This window comes from Juglans microcarpa x Juglans regia, chromosome 2D (genome assembly GCF_004785595.1).
Source record: "Juglans microcarpa x Juglans regia isolate MS1-56 chromosome 2D, Jm3101_v1.0, whole genome shotgun sequence".
Classification (NCBI taxonomy): Eukaryota; Viridiplantae; Streptophyta; class Magnoliopsida; order Fagales; family Juglandaceae; genus Juglans; species Juglans microcarpa x Juglans regia.
The window spans coordinates 6587384-6606740 of record NC_054596.1 but is presented as its reverse complement, the minus strand read 5'-3'; the positions used below and the strand labels follow the sequence as shown (position 1 = coordinate 6606740).

Below are 19357 nucleotides of genomic sequence, written 5' to 3'. Positions count from 1 at the left end.
TAATTAGTTCAAACTTAGTTTGAATTTTGAAATACTTTTAAATGTACTTATTTATCTTATCATCTTTTGGATCATGTATCTACAACACCTATAAATATTTAAATAAATAACAAGTAACAATCTCACCTAGCCATGTTAGGTGAGAATTCACAAGAATATTTGTGACCTGATCTTCACAAAATCAACAATAATCTACAGTACTAAAAAGCCGTCGGCCAAGTTCTTTTAGATCAGATCGACATGATACGACCCTAGGGTTGGCTTTGTCACAGTATTCAAGGATATCCTGAGGAATATGTCCGAAACCACATAGAGAATTCTTTGCACGACGGCTGTGGAGAATTATCTGCATGGATGTCCGCCATTACTCACAGTGCCAAGGACCTTTTTTCCGAGCTTTTCAACGAGACTATCATTGACATATTTGCGTCTCCAAGCCGCCGAGTCCACGAAGTTTTAGATGGGGAAAAAAAAAAAAACAAAAAACAACTTTTGGGGTGAAAAACAAGTGCATTGTCGGCACCTTTGGAAATAGCTGGGTTCGGCGTCTCAAAAGAGGAGAGGCCGAAATAAAAAATACGCCTAAGGGCACCTCACTGCATACGCCCGCCCAACGCCTCTCTTGAACAATAGGGTCATTTCTTATATATGTGATTTTGATTGACATTATGACCTCGTGACTGAGGAATATTATTGACCTTAAAATGTTCATTTTGGACATGGGAAGGTGGGGTTGGAAACCTTATTTTGGGTGATTATTTCAACAGTTTAATCCAAAAGTTTCTATCTAGACTTGAGTGGTTGGAAAAATATTATGACTCATGAGAAGGAGGATTCTAGCTAATTGCTTGTCATTAGTATATATAGAATGCCAACATTAATACAATCAGTGCCAGGTTAGTATAGATAACAGATCCCACATCAAGGCTAGAATGAAGATTATAACTAAAGTAAACCAGGGTCAGTTTGATGGTTGATGGCTCCATCTTACCTATTTTATTGCAATTAACAAGTTGTTATTCATGTACTAGCTGCTCTGTTTTCTGCACTGTTCTGGGATTACTTTCTGCCTTGTTTTAGCTTCTGCTGTTGCATAGTCCATGGCAATTTGGAGAGATTTATCCAACCAAATTTGCAGAGCCGTATTGGCTCAACAAGGTGAAAATAAAGACTGCAAATTAACCAAAGTGAGCTTGATCATACAAATAGAAGCGCGGCAGCCAGGGATTCGAAACTATAACCTCCGTTGATCAAGAAAAGAAAACAACAAAAAAGATCTAAAAGCCTCAGTTTTCACCGGAAATGGTCTCGGGAAATTGTTTTATCCCTTGAGGATGATGACTATATACATAGACATAAGAACTTTATCTGATATATATTACTTTGCTTAGGTTTCACGAACATATTGTTATAGGCCAGACGCCGATTGATTGCTCAAAACATCTCCATTAATACTCATCAATTTACATATTCGCGAAAATGGTAAAACAGAAACCAAAAAATGGTATAGAGTACAGAAAAAGAAGAGTCAGAAGCAGCAACAAACAAAAGGACACAAGCCTACTCTCTTCTACAGATCGAAACAAAATTTTTTACTTTAACGGCAATCAGTGAGGCTAAAGTAATTAAACTTGCTCACTAGGGTGAGTCGAAGGAATGGAAGGAGTAGCCAAGTACGTGGGCTTGTCGTCCCCGGCCATTATAACGACGATCCTTGGCTCGGTATCAATCACTGCATCCATCGTCTTTGCAGCAGCTGGCTTGTCTTCGTTTTCACCTGAGGAATTGGAAACACGTTTTCTGTACGAGCAAACTAAGATGATCAATGCCACGGCGATAAGTAACAACGTTAGAGCTAGGCTCCCAAAGAGATATGGGATCGGAGACTTCCATAGCCGGACTTCGGATACTGATGATGACGTGCTTGTACCCGGCCTCTGCATATCTCTCCTGATCTCTTTTAATTTTTTTTTTTTTCCTACTATTTTTTCTTTTCGATTTCTGGTTGGTGGAGTAAGTGCAAAATGAGCATGGTGGTTCATGAATTTATAGGGGAGGAGTTAGGATTGCTTGGATTTGGGTGCATGGAAGATTCCTTTTCGTTCTTTTTGATGCCTAATAATTCAATGATGTCAATTGGTAATGATCATGATTACTGCGTTGTGGTGTATTACTTCATGCCGAACAGTTTCTTGGGGTATTTTTTTTTTTTTTTTTCTAAACAAGATAATTTAGTGAATATATATTGCTCACTGTAATTGCGGTATTTTGATAGAATTGTAAAATAAATTTAATGTATCGTAAAATTATATCAGTATCTAGTTTACTTAAATTAGCATTTTTCATATATAATTGTGACATCTTGAGAGAATTGATGGCTTCATAAAAAAAATGTACTTTTAATAAAAAAGAAAATAGAATTGATCGAGTCATGGTAATTAATATGTAATCCCATATTTATTAGTAATAAAAATTATATGAAATATTTTTCTATTTTTTCTTTTGATTTCTTGCACGCCAAGAAATTAGGGAAACCTTCTGTATTAATTGTCTTACTAACTAAAAGATTTCCTAATTAAGGTTGTGATTACCATATATACATGCAGTGTGAAGTTGTGAATACCTAAAAATTCTGGTTCAACAGTAATTATTTTTCTTTAATAATTAGTAATAACCATCATTCTCTTTATGTGCTGCAAATTGTGGCAAATTAATAAATATAGTGGCAAATGAGGGATTCAATTGGAAATCTATCGAAGTTAATTATTGTACGTCTTAAGTGCCCACTCCAATTAAGAATATTTATTTTTAAAACAAAAAATCTTCACAACATCCTAACACTCTACACTCTACATTATTTTTAATTTTTATTTTTTTTTCTTTTATTAAATATTTATTATATGAATAATTAATAGAGAATTTGAAATAATTTAAAAAGAATAAATTCAAAAAAAAATTTAAAATATATTAAAAATTAAAAAAATAATGTGGAGTATGGAGTGTGGTGGAAGTTGTATAGCAAAACTCTTTTTTAAATGATCAAAAGTAGCTAGCTAGCTAGATGTTGCCGTCAATTGTCAACCTAGCTAGCTAGCTAGTCGCGTTTAGTCACAATTCGGATATAAATGTTTACGTGGTAACAAAATACTTTTTAAATTTAAATTTTTAATTTTTTTAAGCTTATAATTATTACCTCATTATTATATATTTTTCAATCTTTTAAATAAAACATAAAAAATAATACCATTGTTTCAAATTTTAAAACAAAAATTATATGAAAAAATTATTATTTTTTCTTTATAATATTATTATTCAATTTTTTTTCACATTTTCTAAAACTCAATAAAATATCTTAACTCAAACTATTTCACTATTGTTTACAAATCATTTCACTTAGAACTTGTTTAGAGAGTGAGATGAGATGAAAATTTTGTGAATAATTGTAAGATAGTTTGTGAATAATAGTGAAATAGTTTGAGTTAAGTTTTTTTTTTTTTTAGAAAAGAAAGAAAAAAAGTTGAATAAAAAATATTATAAAGTTAAAATATTGTAATACTATATTTTTATAATATTATTTTTGTTTGGAGATTTGATTGAAAAATACTCTCAACTCAATTCATTTTATCTCATCTCATCTCATTATTACAATTTTCACAAATTCTTACATAAAATACAATAAACAATTTAACTTTTTTAAATCTCAAAACAATACAATAAACAATAAACAAATAAAATACTCGGAACCGAATACGGGTGAACAATTATAACCTAATTAAGAAGTAGTAAAAAAAAAACCCTATCCTCGCTCTCTCCATTTTTTCTCTACATAGCCGCCTCCTTCAAAAAACTCAGACCAGAGAAGGGGGTTGGAGCTTTGGCTCCTCCCTTCCTCCCTCATCCCTCCATTTTCTCTCTAGTTTTTCTTTTATTTTTCTGGTTTTGTTTGTTTTTTCGTTCACAATAGGACGAAATGCATATTTGTTGTTCTCCAGAGCCAGGCGACCACAACGCACCCCATCACAAGATTGCCAAGACGCCGATCATTCAGACAGATGAAGAATCTTGTTGAACGGAGAGGCGCGCTGCCTAAAGTGCGCGCGTGACATCCACGTGCCACTGCAAGGGGAGCTTTATCCCCACCACACACGGTTTTTTTGGGATTAAAGCCATCGATTTCTTCAGACCTAACGTTCCATCATACTTCAAGGGTGGCGTGTGTCCCTCACACGCCACCATAGTCTCAGTGTTTGAAAATGCGGATTTACAACTTTCTAAGCTGTAATTCACTATTTTCCCATACATCTCTTACGTTTTCTGTTATTTTCTTTGTTTTAGGTTAAAAAAAAATAGCAGTCTCTTGGATTTTTGTCTATAGAGTGTCCTCTACTCCGTCTTAGACAGAGTGTGAGTTTGTTTAATTTTGTCTAAGAACATAATGCGGGGTTTGTTAAATCTTTCTTAGAACATAGTACTGTCTCTCAGATGGTTTATCTATAGAGAGCTACAGTAATGAACTAGACCATGTCAGCTACAAAGAAATTTGTGTATTGGGGAGCCTTAAAAGCAATAGTTAGCTTGTATTCTGTATGTCTTAGGTTAAAGTTATAATGTCCCGTTATGAATGAATGGAGTTTGTTCTACCTTAAAAAAAATCTCAAAACAATAATAATATTCTAATAATATTTTATTTAATTTTCAACTTTCATTTCATCTCAACTCAACTCACTATTCAAATCTAACATTTTACTATTTACAGATATCTCATCTCATTACCCAAACATACCTTTATTTACGAGGCGATTAGGTGGCCGGATGAGATATTCGAAGAAGATGATGATCTTAAATTCAAAAGCGGTTCATGTATACTTTAGAATCAATGGGTCATGTGCGTCCAGGTCCACATGTAGAACTTCGAACAACAAATGTCTCCGATCCCCACTATATAATGTGATCAGCACAACGACACTAATCGAATAATATTTATATATATACATGATCCTCTTGTGGACTAATTTGCCACACTTAAAAACCACATTTTTGAAGTGGCTGGCTCGTCCAAGGTTTGTACTAATTATAAATAAAACCGACCAAATGCTTTCCACCCTCCCAACATTATCCTTAATTAGTGCCATAAGTCCTGTTCTCTCCCTTCCACAGCAATGCTAATATTGCTGTCCAACAAAAGGATATAGATCATCCTGGTGACGAAAATAAATTTTGCTTCTTAAGTTATATATATATACATATATATATATATATATATTATATATAAATGCAACTGATCAGCAGCTTGCAAGTGATTAACAACTTTTATAAATCATTCCACTCATTAATTATGATCGATTGGTCCCGAGGGGCCCTTTTCGATCATGTCCACCAACCCATAATCGATGACAATATATATATATATATATATATATATACACATATATATATATATATATATATGCATGTTAATTTGAACACAATTTCCATCCCTTTCATATGCAAAATAGAGAGAGAACTCATGAATCGATGTTCTCATTTATAAATAAAAGAGAACCGTGGGGTTTTGGCTGAAGTACCAGATCATGATGCATGTAAATGAATTGGTTTATTCTTTTTTCTCAAACACAATGAACATATTTTTCTCATGACATAAACTATAGCTAGTAGAAGATGATATGCTCATGACTGTTCTATGAGCTCATAGAACAGTCAATGGCAATTACAATTTGTTAATGTTCTGATTAGACTTGGATTAAAAAAATGGCAATTACAAGTGAACTTCAACTGTATTATTTGCAATTTAAGGGACAATAATAAAGTATATACTGGACAGTGATAATTAAAAAAAAAAAGAATTTTTTTTTTCTTGAATATAGAGTTATGACTTAATTTGTTTGTGAGGAAGAGATTCTCATTACTTGCTTGATAAGAATTGGATTGGGAATTAATTAAAACGCAATAATCATATATAGCTGGCCGCATGTCATCCGCGTGGCAAATACCATCACTTTCACCCATAAAGGATACGTCAAATTAGGAAGCAATGGCGATTTTCCAGGAAAAAAAAAATGAGTCAAATGACTTTGGCCTTATCCCTTATCGATCATTTTCAAACTAGCTGTTTCCACATGAGTTAATTTACGTACCTTAAATATTTATATATACATATATATATAGTTATAATTTCCTCCCCTTTCCCTAGCTAGCCTCCTCCCTCATGGGATTCATATATATATGTGTGTGAAATGAGACAAAATTGCCTAATGTATAACAATATTGGAAGGAACGAAGAAAAAGAGAGAGAGAAGTCCACCCTGACAACCTCAAAATTCAATAATAATGTTGATGAGATGAATTTAGACTCATAATAACCTCGCGGTGTCCACTCTCCACATGAATTACTATTTTGTATTGGAGGCAGCATCACATGATTAAAGATTGGGAATATCCAAATTGATTGATCTGCAACATTAACGTCATATCTCTCTTAATATAACTTTTTTACGTACCGCGCTATCAACGTTAATATTTTGCAGAAGAGTACTATTCCAGCCACCAACACATACATGCGTGTAAAATACATATGCCCACGGGAGGGATTGGTGGAGGAGGCATGAATTATATAAGCTGGTTCTGTCAATGTCAATGAGAAACTCGACAGATTAATTTGTGGGATAATATTTTTACAAATCCTAGTGGAAATTATCATCATTTCACATGTCTCCCACTACATGAGAAGTTGACGTATTAATTAAGTGCACTCCCTTTAGACTAATCTGCCATTTTCTGAGAAAAAAACCACCTCTTTTCACTTGCTCCTTTGTCCATTCCACATGACTTGATAATAAAAGAAAATGTCCATTCCACACTAACCTTCATACATTTCTCACCACTAATATTCACGAGTGTTACCCAGAATACGTGTGCATTTTCGAGCAGCCACGTCTTTTAATCTAATCAAGTGCCGTATTATAAACACAATTGTCAATTGTCATCCCCTCCTGTCAAACTTAGTTGGCAAAGTGTAGCAAACTGGAAGACTCATATATAGTAATTAATTAGAATAAAGGAAGACGTGGGTCTTTGGTGGTTAACAAAGGTAACTTGGAAGTCAGCTTATTCTATCTTTAGGTGTTTCTGATCCACTACTTCAATTACTCCATGTTTTATAATTATATATATATATATATATATATATATATACACACACACACACACACACACAATCTATCTGGCCTTGAAGTAATGGCGGTGGACTGTGACAAGATGATCAACATGAAATCAGAAAATGCACATCATTGACAAATTCATGTTATTTAGGAGGAAACCCATGATCATGTAGGAAAAATTACTTCCGAGTTTTCTGAGTCAGAAAATTATATGCCACGACTCGGCCATGAATCGAATCATTGAGGCTAGCTAATTAATTAAAGTGAACTTATCTATAACTTTCTGTAGAATGGCCAAAGTTTTCTTTTAGTATCGTCCAAGTCTTGCTGGTTTTTTTCTCAAAGATTCTCAAGTGCTTCTTAGAATGTATAAGTTTCTGCATGGAAATGGAAACGTCGGCTGATTCATATTTATATAACATGGACCCAGAAAATCGAATGTTCAATTGGGGGTAAAAACAGCTAGCGAGCTGCTGGGGGCCGGATCGATCAACACACGCAAGTCAAAAGTTAGTGCTCTCTGATGTGGCCTGATTTTGACGCTAAAAAGTCCCATTGAAGATCTACTCCCAAAAATATTATTTTTTAAGTTCAATATGATCTTGTCCTTGCTTTCTGACGTAAATTCTTCTGATCTATCACCTTATCCCTTAACCCAACAGAAACGCTAAAAATAGCATGAAATTAATTAGTAGTATTACATGTAAAAATTAGTGTGAAATTAGTAGCTTCAAATTAACCGCGCGCGGTAAAGAAATCAGAGCCATAATGATTGGTGGGTTTTATTTGGGCTATATATATATATATATATATATATATGTATGTATGTATGTATGTATGTATATGGAGATGCAAAGTACTGTTGGAAACTTTCTTTGATCTTCTTCAAATTGACATTTCTTGAAGATTTTTTTTCTTTAATTTGGATAACTAATTATAATTAAGATTTGCTTGCCCAGAAGGGATCATGAAATTAATTTCTGAATCACAAATTACTGCATGCATTTGGACAAAATCATCTCATTCCGTTTCTGTTTTTTTCCTTCTTAATTTGAGCTTTCTCCTCTTTATTTCTTTTGAACTTGATTGTTTGGCTGATCATTAATAAGATTATGAGGAAAAAAACAGAAACAAAATGTTTTGGAATTAAAGTGAAAGTATATATAAATTCTAGCTGAAGTTATAACATGGAAAAAATAATTAGTTTGTCGACGTTGCTTCCAATTAAAGATGCACAAACCAAGTTCGCTTAGCTTTTAAGCTACAACAATATCAGTTCATCATGATATATATACATAAATCATTATTCTATTCTTGTTTTTGTTATTATAACTTTTGGCCATGGAAAGATTATTAATTTGGATCAGCAAGTTGATGATCATCCCATGCATATATGCAATAGTCTGCAGAAAAATATAATCGATCAAGGAAAAAAAAAAATAACGAAGAAATTAAGAATAAAAAGGATTAATAGATATATATTATTTTAGTAAAAACTCATTTTTACAGATTCTCGCTAGCTGAAAGCTGATAAAAAAGCCTAGATCATGAGAAGACTACAGCAAATTCATTCTAATGCAAAGAAAAGGAGCACAAAATATACAAGTATTAATACAACTCGCATGCATATGGAGTAGTATAATTAAGAGATCCAATATCTTAGACTTGTTCATGATCAGCGCCATGGGATGTCGAAGAGACGGGTTTGGCCAAGTACGTAGGGTTGTCATCTCCTGCCATGATGACAACAATCTTTGGCTCGGAATCCACAGCCATGTTCGCTGGCTGTGCTGCAGATATTTTTTCTTCAGCATCTCTAGGGCGGGATGAGTCGGACAAAGAATATTTACGATAAGAGCAAGCTAGGATCACCAAGGCCATCGAAATGAGTCCCAACATGAGTGCTAGGCCGCCAAAGAGATAAGGAATGGGAGAGTTCCAGTTCCCGAACCCGGAATCAACGGTTGTGGTGGAGTTGTTTGCAGGCCTCATTTTCTGATCACTGTGATCTGTTCTCTCTCTCTCTCTCTCTCTCTCTCTCTCTATAGCTTTGTCAAGATATATATATATATATATATAAAAATTATATATTTGCAATATTTGATATGGAGTGAGGTTGATGATGATGATATTCTTGCTTGTATTTATAGCAAAAGGTTAAAGTTGCTACGTACAGTTAATTGGATTAGGACAAGGAAGTTTCATTTGGTATAGTGCAAGTGCCGCGTGCATGCCCATTGTTTTCATTTCTAAAAAGCTAGCATGGGTGATTCTTTCTTGTGCTTCACTAACACTTTTGCTTTGTTTCCTTTTGAAGGGTTCTTGAATCTTTGTTTGTTGGAGAATGCTTCACAATTATCTATTATTCCCCCTATATATTTATTAATATTTATATTTATTAATATATATATAGTTATATTTATCTGCTAAGCTCCTAGCTATAGTACTACTTCCTTTTAATTTGTTGCTGCATCTCTCGGCACTAAAAAATAATTTTTTGTTTTAATTTATAATCGGTACTGCTAGTCATGATCAATTAATTACAATATGGAGTCCATATATGTTTGGAAAGAAATCTTTCTCAGATATGTTGTATTTATATTTTTAAAATTAAGTTCACGAGAATACGCGGTTTAATTAATTTTTTCTGCCCCGAAAATTAATATTTTTGGTTTTGCATTTTTTATTAAAAAAAAATGTTACAAAGAGATTATTTTTTTAAAAATGCATACACAATTATTTGGCATGCGCGTGAGGGATGCAAATTAATTGGATGGAAAATGAAAATGTGTACTTATAAAAAGGAGAATTTCGAACGTCCAAACAAGCTGGAATTGATGATCAGCAGCAGCCTATTAAAAACTCATGAGGTTTTTAGAAGCCGTTTGGGAAAAAGATTTCTTCAATTAGTAATTGTCCCAACTTATTTTTCTCTCACTTAAAATTCTCAATTTCGGACAATAAGTTTGCTCTCTATTTTATTTTTTTTCTAAGGCCTTGATCACATACTCGTTTTATTTAAAAAAAAAAACAAAAGAAAAGAAATTCAATTTACAAAAAAAAAAAAAACTAATTCATTGGGTTTTAGTGTGTCATGATCAATTTACTCGTTTGAATATTCAAGTAACATGAATGAAGCAACCGATCGAAAAGGAAAAGAGGAGTGAATGCGATCTTGTTCCATGGTGGCTAGCTAGCTTTTGCTTATCCATTAAACAAAAAGGACCCACTAAACGTGTCTCGATCGACAGCTCAAATATTCCATAAATTTTTCGGTTTCAGCTCCATGATCATGTCGTCAGATAATTAAATATAGCAAGCAGGCAAGCAAGCTCGCTCTCTGCCTTTTCCTCTCGTAGAAATTTTTGTTTCTTTGGGATAGAAAGCACCAAATTCCTTATGAAAGCAGAAAACAGCATATCCTTCCTTCAGCAGAAAGAACCAGAATCTCTTTGCATTCAAATTTGAGAAGAAACCATGGAGTTTCCTCTCGCTAAATGGGAAATTTCCTTCCATATATACGAATAAAATGATTTTTCTCTACAAGTTTTAGGAATAAAATGATTTTTTTTTATGGTTGGCTTTCGTTGAATTTGATGAAATTAACACCTTTTTCATTGTTTTTTTTTCTTATTATTTTAGCTTTAAATGGACAAATTAGATGAAAGTAGTTCTTTTATACTGATAATACTGATACGCCATGCAGATACCATGAACATTAAAATAAAAAACAACTAATTTTAATTTCTGTAATTTGCACCCCAACTGGGTTGAGGATTGTGGCCAATTAGAAACAACAACATTGCAAATTCATGAGTTTACCAGAGACTATATATCTTCTAATTAATTAAACACCATAGTATACTACGTAGCTTATTTTGGACTTGCTTTAATTAATTTAAGGTTTTCTTTCGGAATCATTAACACAAAGACCACTACCTGATAATTTCTTCATTCATTAAATCTTAAGACATAAATATAAATAATAAAATCTACATCTTCTCATCAGTTTAAACTTTTGGAACAAGTGATGATTTCACATGCATGGTATCAGAGTGTAGGTCATGAGTTCGAATCCTAACTCTACACTCAATCTCATTTAATTAAATATTTAACGTGTAGGGTCTACTCATTGAATGAGAGTCTGGCCCAAAAAATTTAAACTTTTGTAACAAGTAGTTGTTTCATAAGAAAAAAGAAAAATGCTTACTATTGCAACTTTGAGGTGGCTTTGGCACCAAAATGTTAATCATATCAAAAGCTTCCAGCTCTATTATTCAATCCCCAAGTCCAAAAGCAAAGCAACAAAGTTTCACCCAAAATGATCCTAATAATATCAAATCTTCCAGCTATATTATTCCACCTCAAGTCCAAGAAAGCAGAGCAACAAAGTTTCATATCCAGGAAAAAGACTAGAAGATACATGTTCTCTCATACAAACACACCAGAAGTACTCACCTTAATATCTTATTTTTATTTGGATACATGTCGCAGATACAAGAAGCAGCATGGTAACGTCTTTCACATATGCTCATTATTTATGTTGGAACACCCCTGCATAAAAGCAAGCCGATACCGCAGTGAACGAAAACAACTAGAATGATACTCGAACACCGAGCAATGTCATAAACTGGGAAATGAACTCTGGATGCCCTGGCCATGCTGCTCCAGTTACTAAATTTCCATCGGTGAAGCAGCGATCTATCGGATCAGGTTCCGACCATATGGCACCCGACAATACAACATTGAGCTTCACAGCTGGGTATGCAGTACATTTTCTTCCCTATTCCAACACATTGAACAAAACCAAAACATTAGGATGTGCTAATAATATTCAAGAAAAGGGTGTAGCCATGTTTGTGGTACGGTAAAGACAACACGACAGACAGACAGACAGCACCAAGACATAATGGTAATTTATGCAGCACAAAGAAAATGATGCATTTTAAATCTCCCTGAAATGGTCAAACTTCTCTTTTATTGTCACTGCCAAACCAGAGGAATCCTCCCTAGGCCACATGTTTCTAAATCCAGGAGGATGCTAACCCACCTCTATCTAAATCAATGGGACAGCGAACTGAAACCAGCCCAGAAAGAAAACTCTGCACCGGATTTCAATTATGCCCCAATCCATACTAAGAGTACTTCGTCTCAACAGATAAAGATTTTTTTTTACATGGATCTCAACGGATAAAGATTCTGTCTTTCTTTATATTATTCAGTCTACAAGCACAATTAAAATGTTTCCTACAAAATGAAAAAAAAAAAAAAAAATTGAAACAATAGAAACGTAAAAGAATTAGAAGAAATATGTTTACTCTGTCATATTAACTGATCTCATAAGAAGCTTGTCCAGCATTTCCTATCTATGCTACCAATTTAACAAATGTGATACAAGAACGAACACTCGATTGATTACGTAGTTCAGATGAGATAAGAGAAGATGTTTTGTTAAAAGTTAAATAAAATATTGTTATAATATAATTTTTGTTTTGGGATTTGAAAAAGTTAAATTGTTTATTATATTTTATGAAGGAGTTTGAGAAAGTTGTAATAATTATATGAGATGAGATAATTTGGTTTTGTGTAACCAAACCATCTATTCTACAATCCACAATGTTTATGGTTACATGGATACTACATGAATTGATATAAGATTTCTTGTGACGAATGAATAATATGCACTCCCAATTATCAAGTAGTCAATATGTATATAATGGAAGTACCATAACTGGGCTTCTAAAGGATAATGCCAATTCATCAAGAAGACTACCTTTAGAAGGTTGGCAGCAGCTAAAATCTGCTGACCATGGCAGATGGATGCAACTGGCTTCTTGGTCTCCATGAAGTCCTTCACCAAGGCAATGACTGAATCATCCAAAGCTAAATATGCAGGAGCTCGACCTCCAGGGATAACAAGAGCATCATATTTTGAGGCTTCTAGACTTTCAAATTTAGCAGTTAGAATGAAATTATGGCCTGGCTTCTCGCTATAAGTCTGGTCGCCTTCAAAATCATGGATAGCAGTTGGGCAGGTATCACCAGCCTTCTTTTTGGGGCAAACTGCATCAACATGGCATCCTAAAGCTTGAAGGGACTGAAAAGGAACAGTTACCTCATAATCTTCCATGTAATCCTGAAATAGGAAAGAAAAAAACAACTTTAAATATTGAAATATAACTGCAAGAGACCGATAAGTTTCAGGAGTTTGGCATGAATATAAGAAAACAAGAAGAAATAAGATGCAATGATGCTCAACAACTGTGCAGGACCAAGTTTTACCTGTAACAGGAACAAAAGAACTAGTTCATTACCAGGAACTTCCCCAGAAATGAAAAGATTTTTATTTTAGAGCTACACAATGAAAAATTGTTTCCCAAACATTCAATATTGACCAATTGAACATTTTTCAGATTTTAGAGGGCGAGAAAAACTACTTGATTCCCATAAAAATCATTACATGTAGCTGTCATAAATTATAAGCAGATGAACATACCTTCTCAATCCTTAAAGTAGTAATTGCAAAGTACCATAAACAAAAACCAACTTAGACAAATAAGCCCGAATTGAATGTAACATCAATCATGCACACGTAAATAATCGTAGGTGACATTTGGAAGTAAATTCTCAAATGACTTCACTTTAAACCATTAACCTCCAAGAGACACCAAAGTGCAACAACATGGAATGGAGACCTCACCAAATCATTGTCTTCTTATCAGCAAGGTTTAAGACAATCATCACCTAAACTCTCTACCCATTTTTCCTTCTATGCATATTTACAAATTTAAATATTGGTCTTCATAATTCCTTGAATTCCCAAACACTTGGAGCATAAATAAACTGGGATTTTGAAGCACAAAAAAAAGCGTGTTCTAAAGGTCATGGGTACTGGTGCACGTTCACCACTTCTGTCCATTTCTATACTTTTATGGTATGTGTTCTACCTCTGCAACTTCAAACTACGGTCAATCAGTATGAAATTCAAGGGAAAAGACAAAAGAAAAGAAGTCAACAACCCGTGGTTCAAGATCCAATGATTTTTATAATCCGAAATTTCCAACTCGAGCATATAAAAAAATGGAATCCTACCCCACAAAGAAACAGGATCCTTCTATCTGAGCCAGTTATGGTTCCTCCCAGTGCTTTCACAAAATGTCGGATGAACTCGGGATGCCCTTTATACGTAGCTGCAGTTATGATATTACCATCAACAACACATGCTGCCATAGTTTCAGGTTCTACCCAATGAGCACCTGCAGCAATGAGTACATGTTTCACGAAAGGGTATGCAGTGCACTTCCGACCTTCAAGTGAGCCTGCAGCTGCCAAGATCAGTTGCCCATGGCAGATACAGGCAATTGGTTTTCTGGAGTTGGAAAAGTCTCTGACCAAGTCTATAACGCTTGCATCCACTGCAAGATATTCTGGAGCCCGTCCTCCGGGTATCACCAAGCCATCATATTTGGGAGATTCAATTTCATCAAATGTAGCATTTAATGCAAAATTGTGACCTCGCGACTCAGAGTAAGTCTGCAGCCAATAAAAGTACAACAGAACAAAGATGAGATAGAAGGAAAAAAGGAAGCGAAAACTATATTATCAACTCCACAACAAGTTAAGAAGATCATACAGAAAGTCATAAACTATCATACAAAGAAACGACCAAAAGCAATTACGGTAGTACTACCCATAGAAGAAAAAGATTGTCACTCCTTAACTCTCCAAAACTCGTATTCATTAGGCTGGTTTGGATGTTGAGATGAGATCCAAAACTCATCTCATCTCAACATTCAATCATTACTCAAATACAAACACTTTCAATTTTAAATTCTCAATTTTTTTATCTAATCATTACCTAATGATCATTACAACTTTCTCTAACTTTCAAACAAAACACAAAAAACATAACTTTTTTAAATTTCAAAACAAAAATTATATTAAAAAATTATATTCTAACAATATTTTTAATTTTAAATTTATAATATTTTTATTTAATTTTTTCTCTCTCATTTCTCAAAATCCATAAAACATCTTAACTCAAACTATTCACTACTATTTAAAGATTTTTCATCTCATCTCAACATTTAAACGAGGTCCAAGTTTTCACCTTTATCAAGCCACAAAAGTGAATAAAAATGAAGCCAATGATACCACTTTAGTATTAGTTTGATTTGATATATTTTAAGGACAACGCTAGGGTGCACATCAAATGTGCACTCCAAATATGCACACTAGTGTTATTAAAGAATAGTTATTTTATTTTATTCTTTGATTTGTATCATTTTACACGTGTGTATTTACTGTATATATAAGGCAAGATATTGTAATTAACATTTCACTTTGATTTCAATAATATTGGTACTTTCCCTTTTCACAAGTGTAAATGATTTTTTTTCTTTTTTCTTTTCTTTTTTTAAGCATTTTTTAAGCATCCTTAACTATTAAGAAAAAATAAAAAAATAATATAAATATACCAATAGTCACTTCCTTAACTATTAAGAAAAAAATTAAAAATTAAAAATTAAAAAATATATATATAAATATATGAGTGGGCATATTTGAGAGTCATACTAACATTTTTCATATTTTAATTCAAGAACACAAGACATGATCGATCTATTTACTAATAGTTATATCTACATAGAATTTATATACATATAATTTATAATTGATCAGATTATGGATTCAGGTACCAAATATTTCCTCCACCTAAACTTCATATATGTTCCATGTACATAGGTTTTATTTATTTATTTATTTATTTATTTTAAATGACCATGTACATAGTTCTATTAACAGCACTTACGTCAAAATTTTATATATAAAGAAAACATATTTAGGATACATTTGGAATTTAAATTCCTCTCAACTCATCTAAATTCATCATTACAATTTTTTTAAATTTCAATACAAAATATAATAAACAATTCAACTTTTTTAAATTTTAAAATAATAATAATATTAAAAAATAATATTATAATAATATTTTATCATCTCAACTCAACTCAGTTCAACATTTAAACGCAGTATTAGAAGCCTTACTTTTAACCCACATACCGCTTAAGCTTTTCAGGTCAACTATGCTAAAAAATAATGACAAATGCTAGTATCTCTCCATATTTTACCTCTATTTTGACCGTTTATATATTTATTTTTTTAAAAAAATCATAATAATTAAGAAAGTGGGATCTTTGTTTATTTTTTAAAAATATTTAAATATGTTTAAAAAAGATTTGAAATAAAATGTAAAAAAAAAAAAAGCAAACTGCAAATTGCAAATTGCAGCACAGAAAGCGGTCATGCTGGGCATAGTAGCACCGCTCAAAAATAATTGGCGTTTTAATTTTTTTAAAGTTGGGTCTACCTACCATACAAGCTTTGTGCAGCAAAACTCGTGTGTGTGTATATCTATATATATATATAGAGAGAGAGAGAGAGAGAGAGAGAGAGAGAGAACAAAAGAAAAGAGAGAGACCTGATGACCAGAACGCTGCTGAACAGCGGTGCGGCAGACTTCGCCGGCTTTCTTGCCGGGGCATACAGCATCCACTGAGAGTCCAAACGCCAGCAACGCTTGGAAAGGAACCATTGCCTGCAATCAGAAAATAATGGTGCAAGATATTAACTAGATACAAAACTGCAAAGAAGAAAGTTACAGTTAAGATACGGAGAGAAATAGTAAAGGGTATGGTGTGTAAAGAAGATGCCTCATAGTCTTCCATGTAATCCCCGCATAGTAGTAGAACCCTTTTCTGAGCCTTGGCACTGGCCATTGGATTCGCAGTCTTTCGAGGGAGAGACGAAGAAGTGTGTGGAGTGAAGTTCTAAATTTTTCTGGGCTCGGGATGAATGAAGTTGATTATGTGTGTGTGTGTGTCTTATTTACGATTAGCATATGAGTTCTTATTTATGATTAGAATATAAGAAATGATATTTGTAGTTTTATGCAGATAAATTTCGTACACCATTTTTAAAAGAAATAATTGAGGGTTCGTTTTATTTTAGATACGAGTTGATATGATTTTAAATGAATTGAATAAAATATTATTAAAATATTATTTTTAATATTATTATTATTTTAAGATTTAAAAATATTAAATTATTTATTATATTTTATGTGAAAATTTAAAAAAATTATAATGATGCGACGAGATAAGTTAAGATGAATTAAGTTGAATCTCAAATCTAAACAAGAGCTAAATCTATAGTCCATAAAAAAAAATAATTCTTTTAATGGTAGACGATACTTTATTTCAAAGGGAAAGTATGTGATTTGTACACTTTAATATTGTATCTAACGTTACTCATAATAAAAATCTTTTTTATTTTTTTAAGAGAAATATTTTAGCCATAAATAGATTACATATAAATAAATTTATAAATTGATGTGATTTGATGCAGTACGTCAGATTGTAAAGTTATTTTTATTATAAAGTAGATCTAATAGATCATATGAAGCTATATCAATTTATAAATTTATTTTTGTGTATTCTTCTTATGTATGTAGCACTTCTCTTTTTTTAATAAAAAGAAGAGAAGACTTAGGAAACTGCTCTCTTGAAACACTTTGAGTTTATTTTAGGAAAATGTTATTATGTCTCTTAATTTATATCATTCACCTTATTTTAAAAATACAAAAAAATGAAAACTAAAATTTTAGATTTTTTATATTTTTTGTGTTTGTATTTTTAATTTTTTTAACAAATCACGATATTGTGGTATATCACTTAACATCAAGGAAATAAAATGAGTATTATAAATTAAGGGTATAGTAACATTGTCGTTTCCCAAATATTGATCCGGAGAAATTATATACCTAAGTTTTTTAATCATCATATTTTATCCAAGCCGTGACATCATAAAAATGATTTGACCATGACTAATTTGAACGTGTCACTTGTATCAATAAATGACAAAGGGATGATAGGTATAAGTATAGGTCACGTCAAATGTTTGAAAAAAAAAATTATCACAGAAATTTCGTAAAAATAAATATATAAATTTTGTAATATATTTAAATTCAAAATATATAAATTCAAAATATATAAATTTCGTAAAAATTAATATATAAATTCAAAATGCATTAAATATATTTTATAATAAAAATAATTTTAAATTTATAAATTTTGTATTAAAGCATTTTTCCTTTAAAAAAACGAGTTCAATTGACACACGGCTCTGAACAGAGCCACCCTCAAAAAAATAAAAAAATAAAAAAAATGAAGTGGCTCCAAATTCAATATTCATGTTTATTGACTAACGGAGGCCACCTACCGAGGAGGCTTTCCATCCCATTTTCCACTACGAAATGTACGTTCAATCTTGTTTAGTATTGTTAAGTTGATGACATAAAGTAAGTCTGCATTTAGATGTTAAATTAAGTTAAATTGAGATAATAAAATATTATTAAAATATTATTTTTTAATATTATTATTATTATTTTAAGATTTTAAAAAAATTAAATTATTTATTATATTTTATATTAAAATTTAAAAAAATTGTAATAATGAATTTATACGAGTTGAGTTTTGGATAACCATTCAAAGTCGACAATTCAATAAAAATATTAGTACCAACTCCCCCACAATCCGCATGGCAAGGATTTCCTTAACAAACGCCAACAATGTTCATCTTAAGCAAGCCAAAAGAAAGAGGGGTCCATTTTACCAAGAAAGGCTTTTTCAATGAGAACAGTAATATGGAGAAAGTCCAAAGTAGACAAATTAAGATTGTGTGTAGATATTGAGCTGTACTCAGTTGAGTTGAGTAGTGGAAGGAGTTATGTAGAGCTTATTTAAATTGAGTTTAAAGTGTATTTGAATGTCAAAATGAGTTTAGTATTTTTAATGAAAAATTAAAAAAAGTTGTAGATCTCAAGTGTAAAAAGGTTTTGAATTGAAATGAATTTAATAATTTGAGAGTTTGGTGTGAATTGAGATGAATTTAATAATTTGAAAGTGGGTGTTTGGATGTTAGACTCAACTTAAAATTAAACTGAACTCAGCTGAGCTTAACTAAGTTTGAAAACCAAACGTAGCCTTAAATCTAGATGCAAGAGTTTTAGATTTTAAAAGAAGGTTAAGATCTATCAACCATGTCTTAACTTTGTGAACAATAGAATGAGAGTTAAAGTGGATATTCTCAAAACAAGTTTTGCTCCTGACTAGCCAAATCTCCTAACAAATGAGGGCAGATAA

At 32.2% G+C, this 19357-nt stretch overlaps 2 protein-coding genes across 2 annotated transcripts; both read right to left on the bottom strand.

The window, feature by feature from the left end:
• Positions 1–8816: 8816 nt before the first annotated feature.
• Positions 8817–9149, bottom strand: LOC121248500 (protein GLUTAMINE DUMPER 4-like). The gene has a single exon (XM_041146982.1). The coding sequence runs from the start codon at positions 9147–9149 to the stop codon at positions 8817–8819; it is 333 nt and encodes a 110-aa protein (XP_041002916.1).
• A 2260-nt stretch (positions 9150–11409) lies between these two features.
• Positions 11410–17023, bottom strand: LOC121248181 (protein DJ-1 homolog D-like). Its single transcript, XM_041146561.1, has 5 exons — positions 16868–17023; positions 16636–16752; positions 14250–14690; positions 12931–13293; positions 11410–11940 (listed from the first exon to the last, which is right to left on the bottom strand). The coding sequence occupies exons 1-5, from the start codon at positions 16931–16933 to the stop codon at positions 11752–11754; spliced, it is 1176 nt and encodes a 391-aa protein (XP_041002495.1). The 5' UTR covers positions 16934–17023; the 3' UTR covers positions 11410–11751.
• Between the last annotated feature and the right edge of the window lie 2334 nt (positions 17024–19357).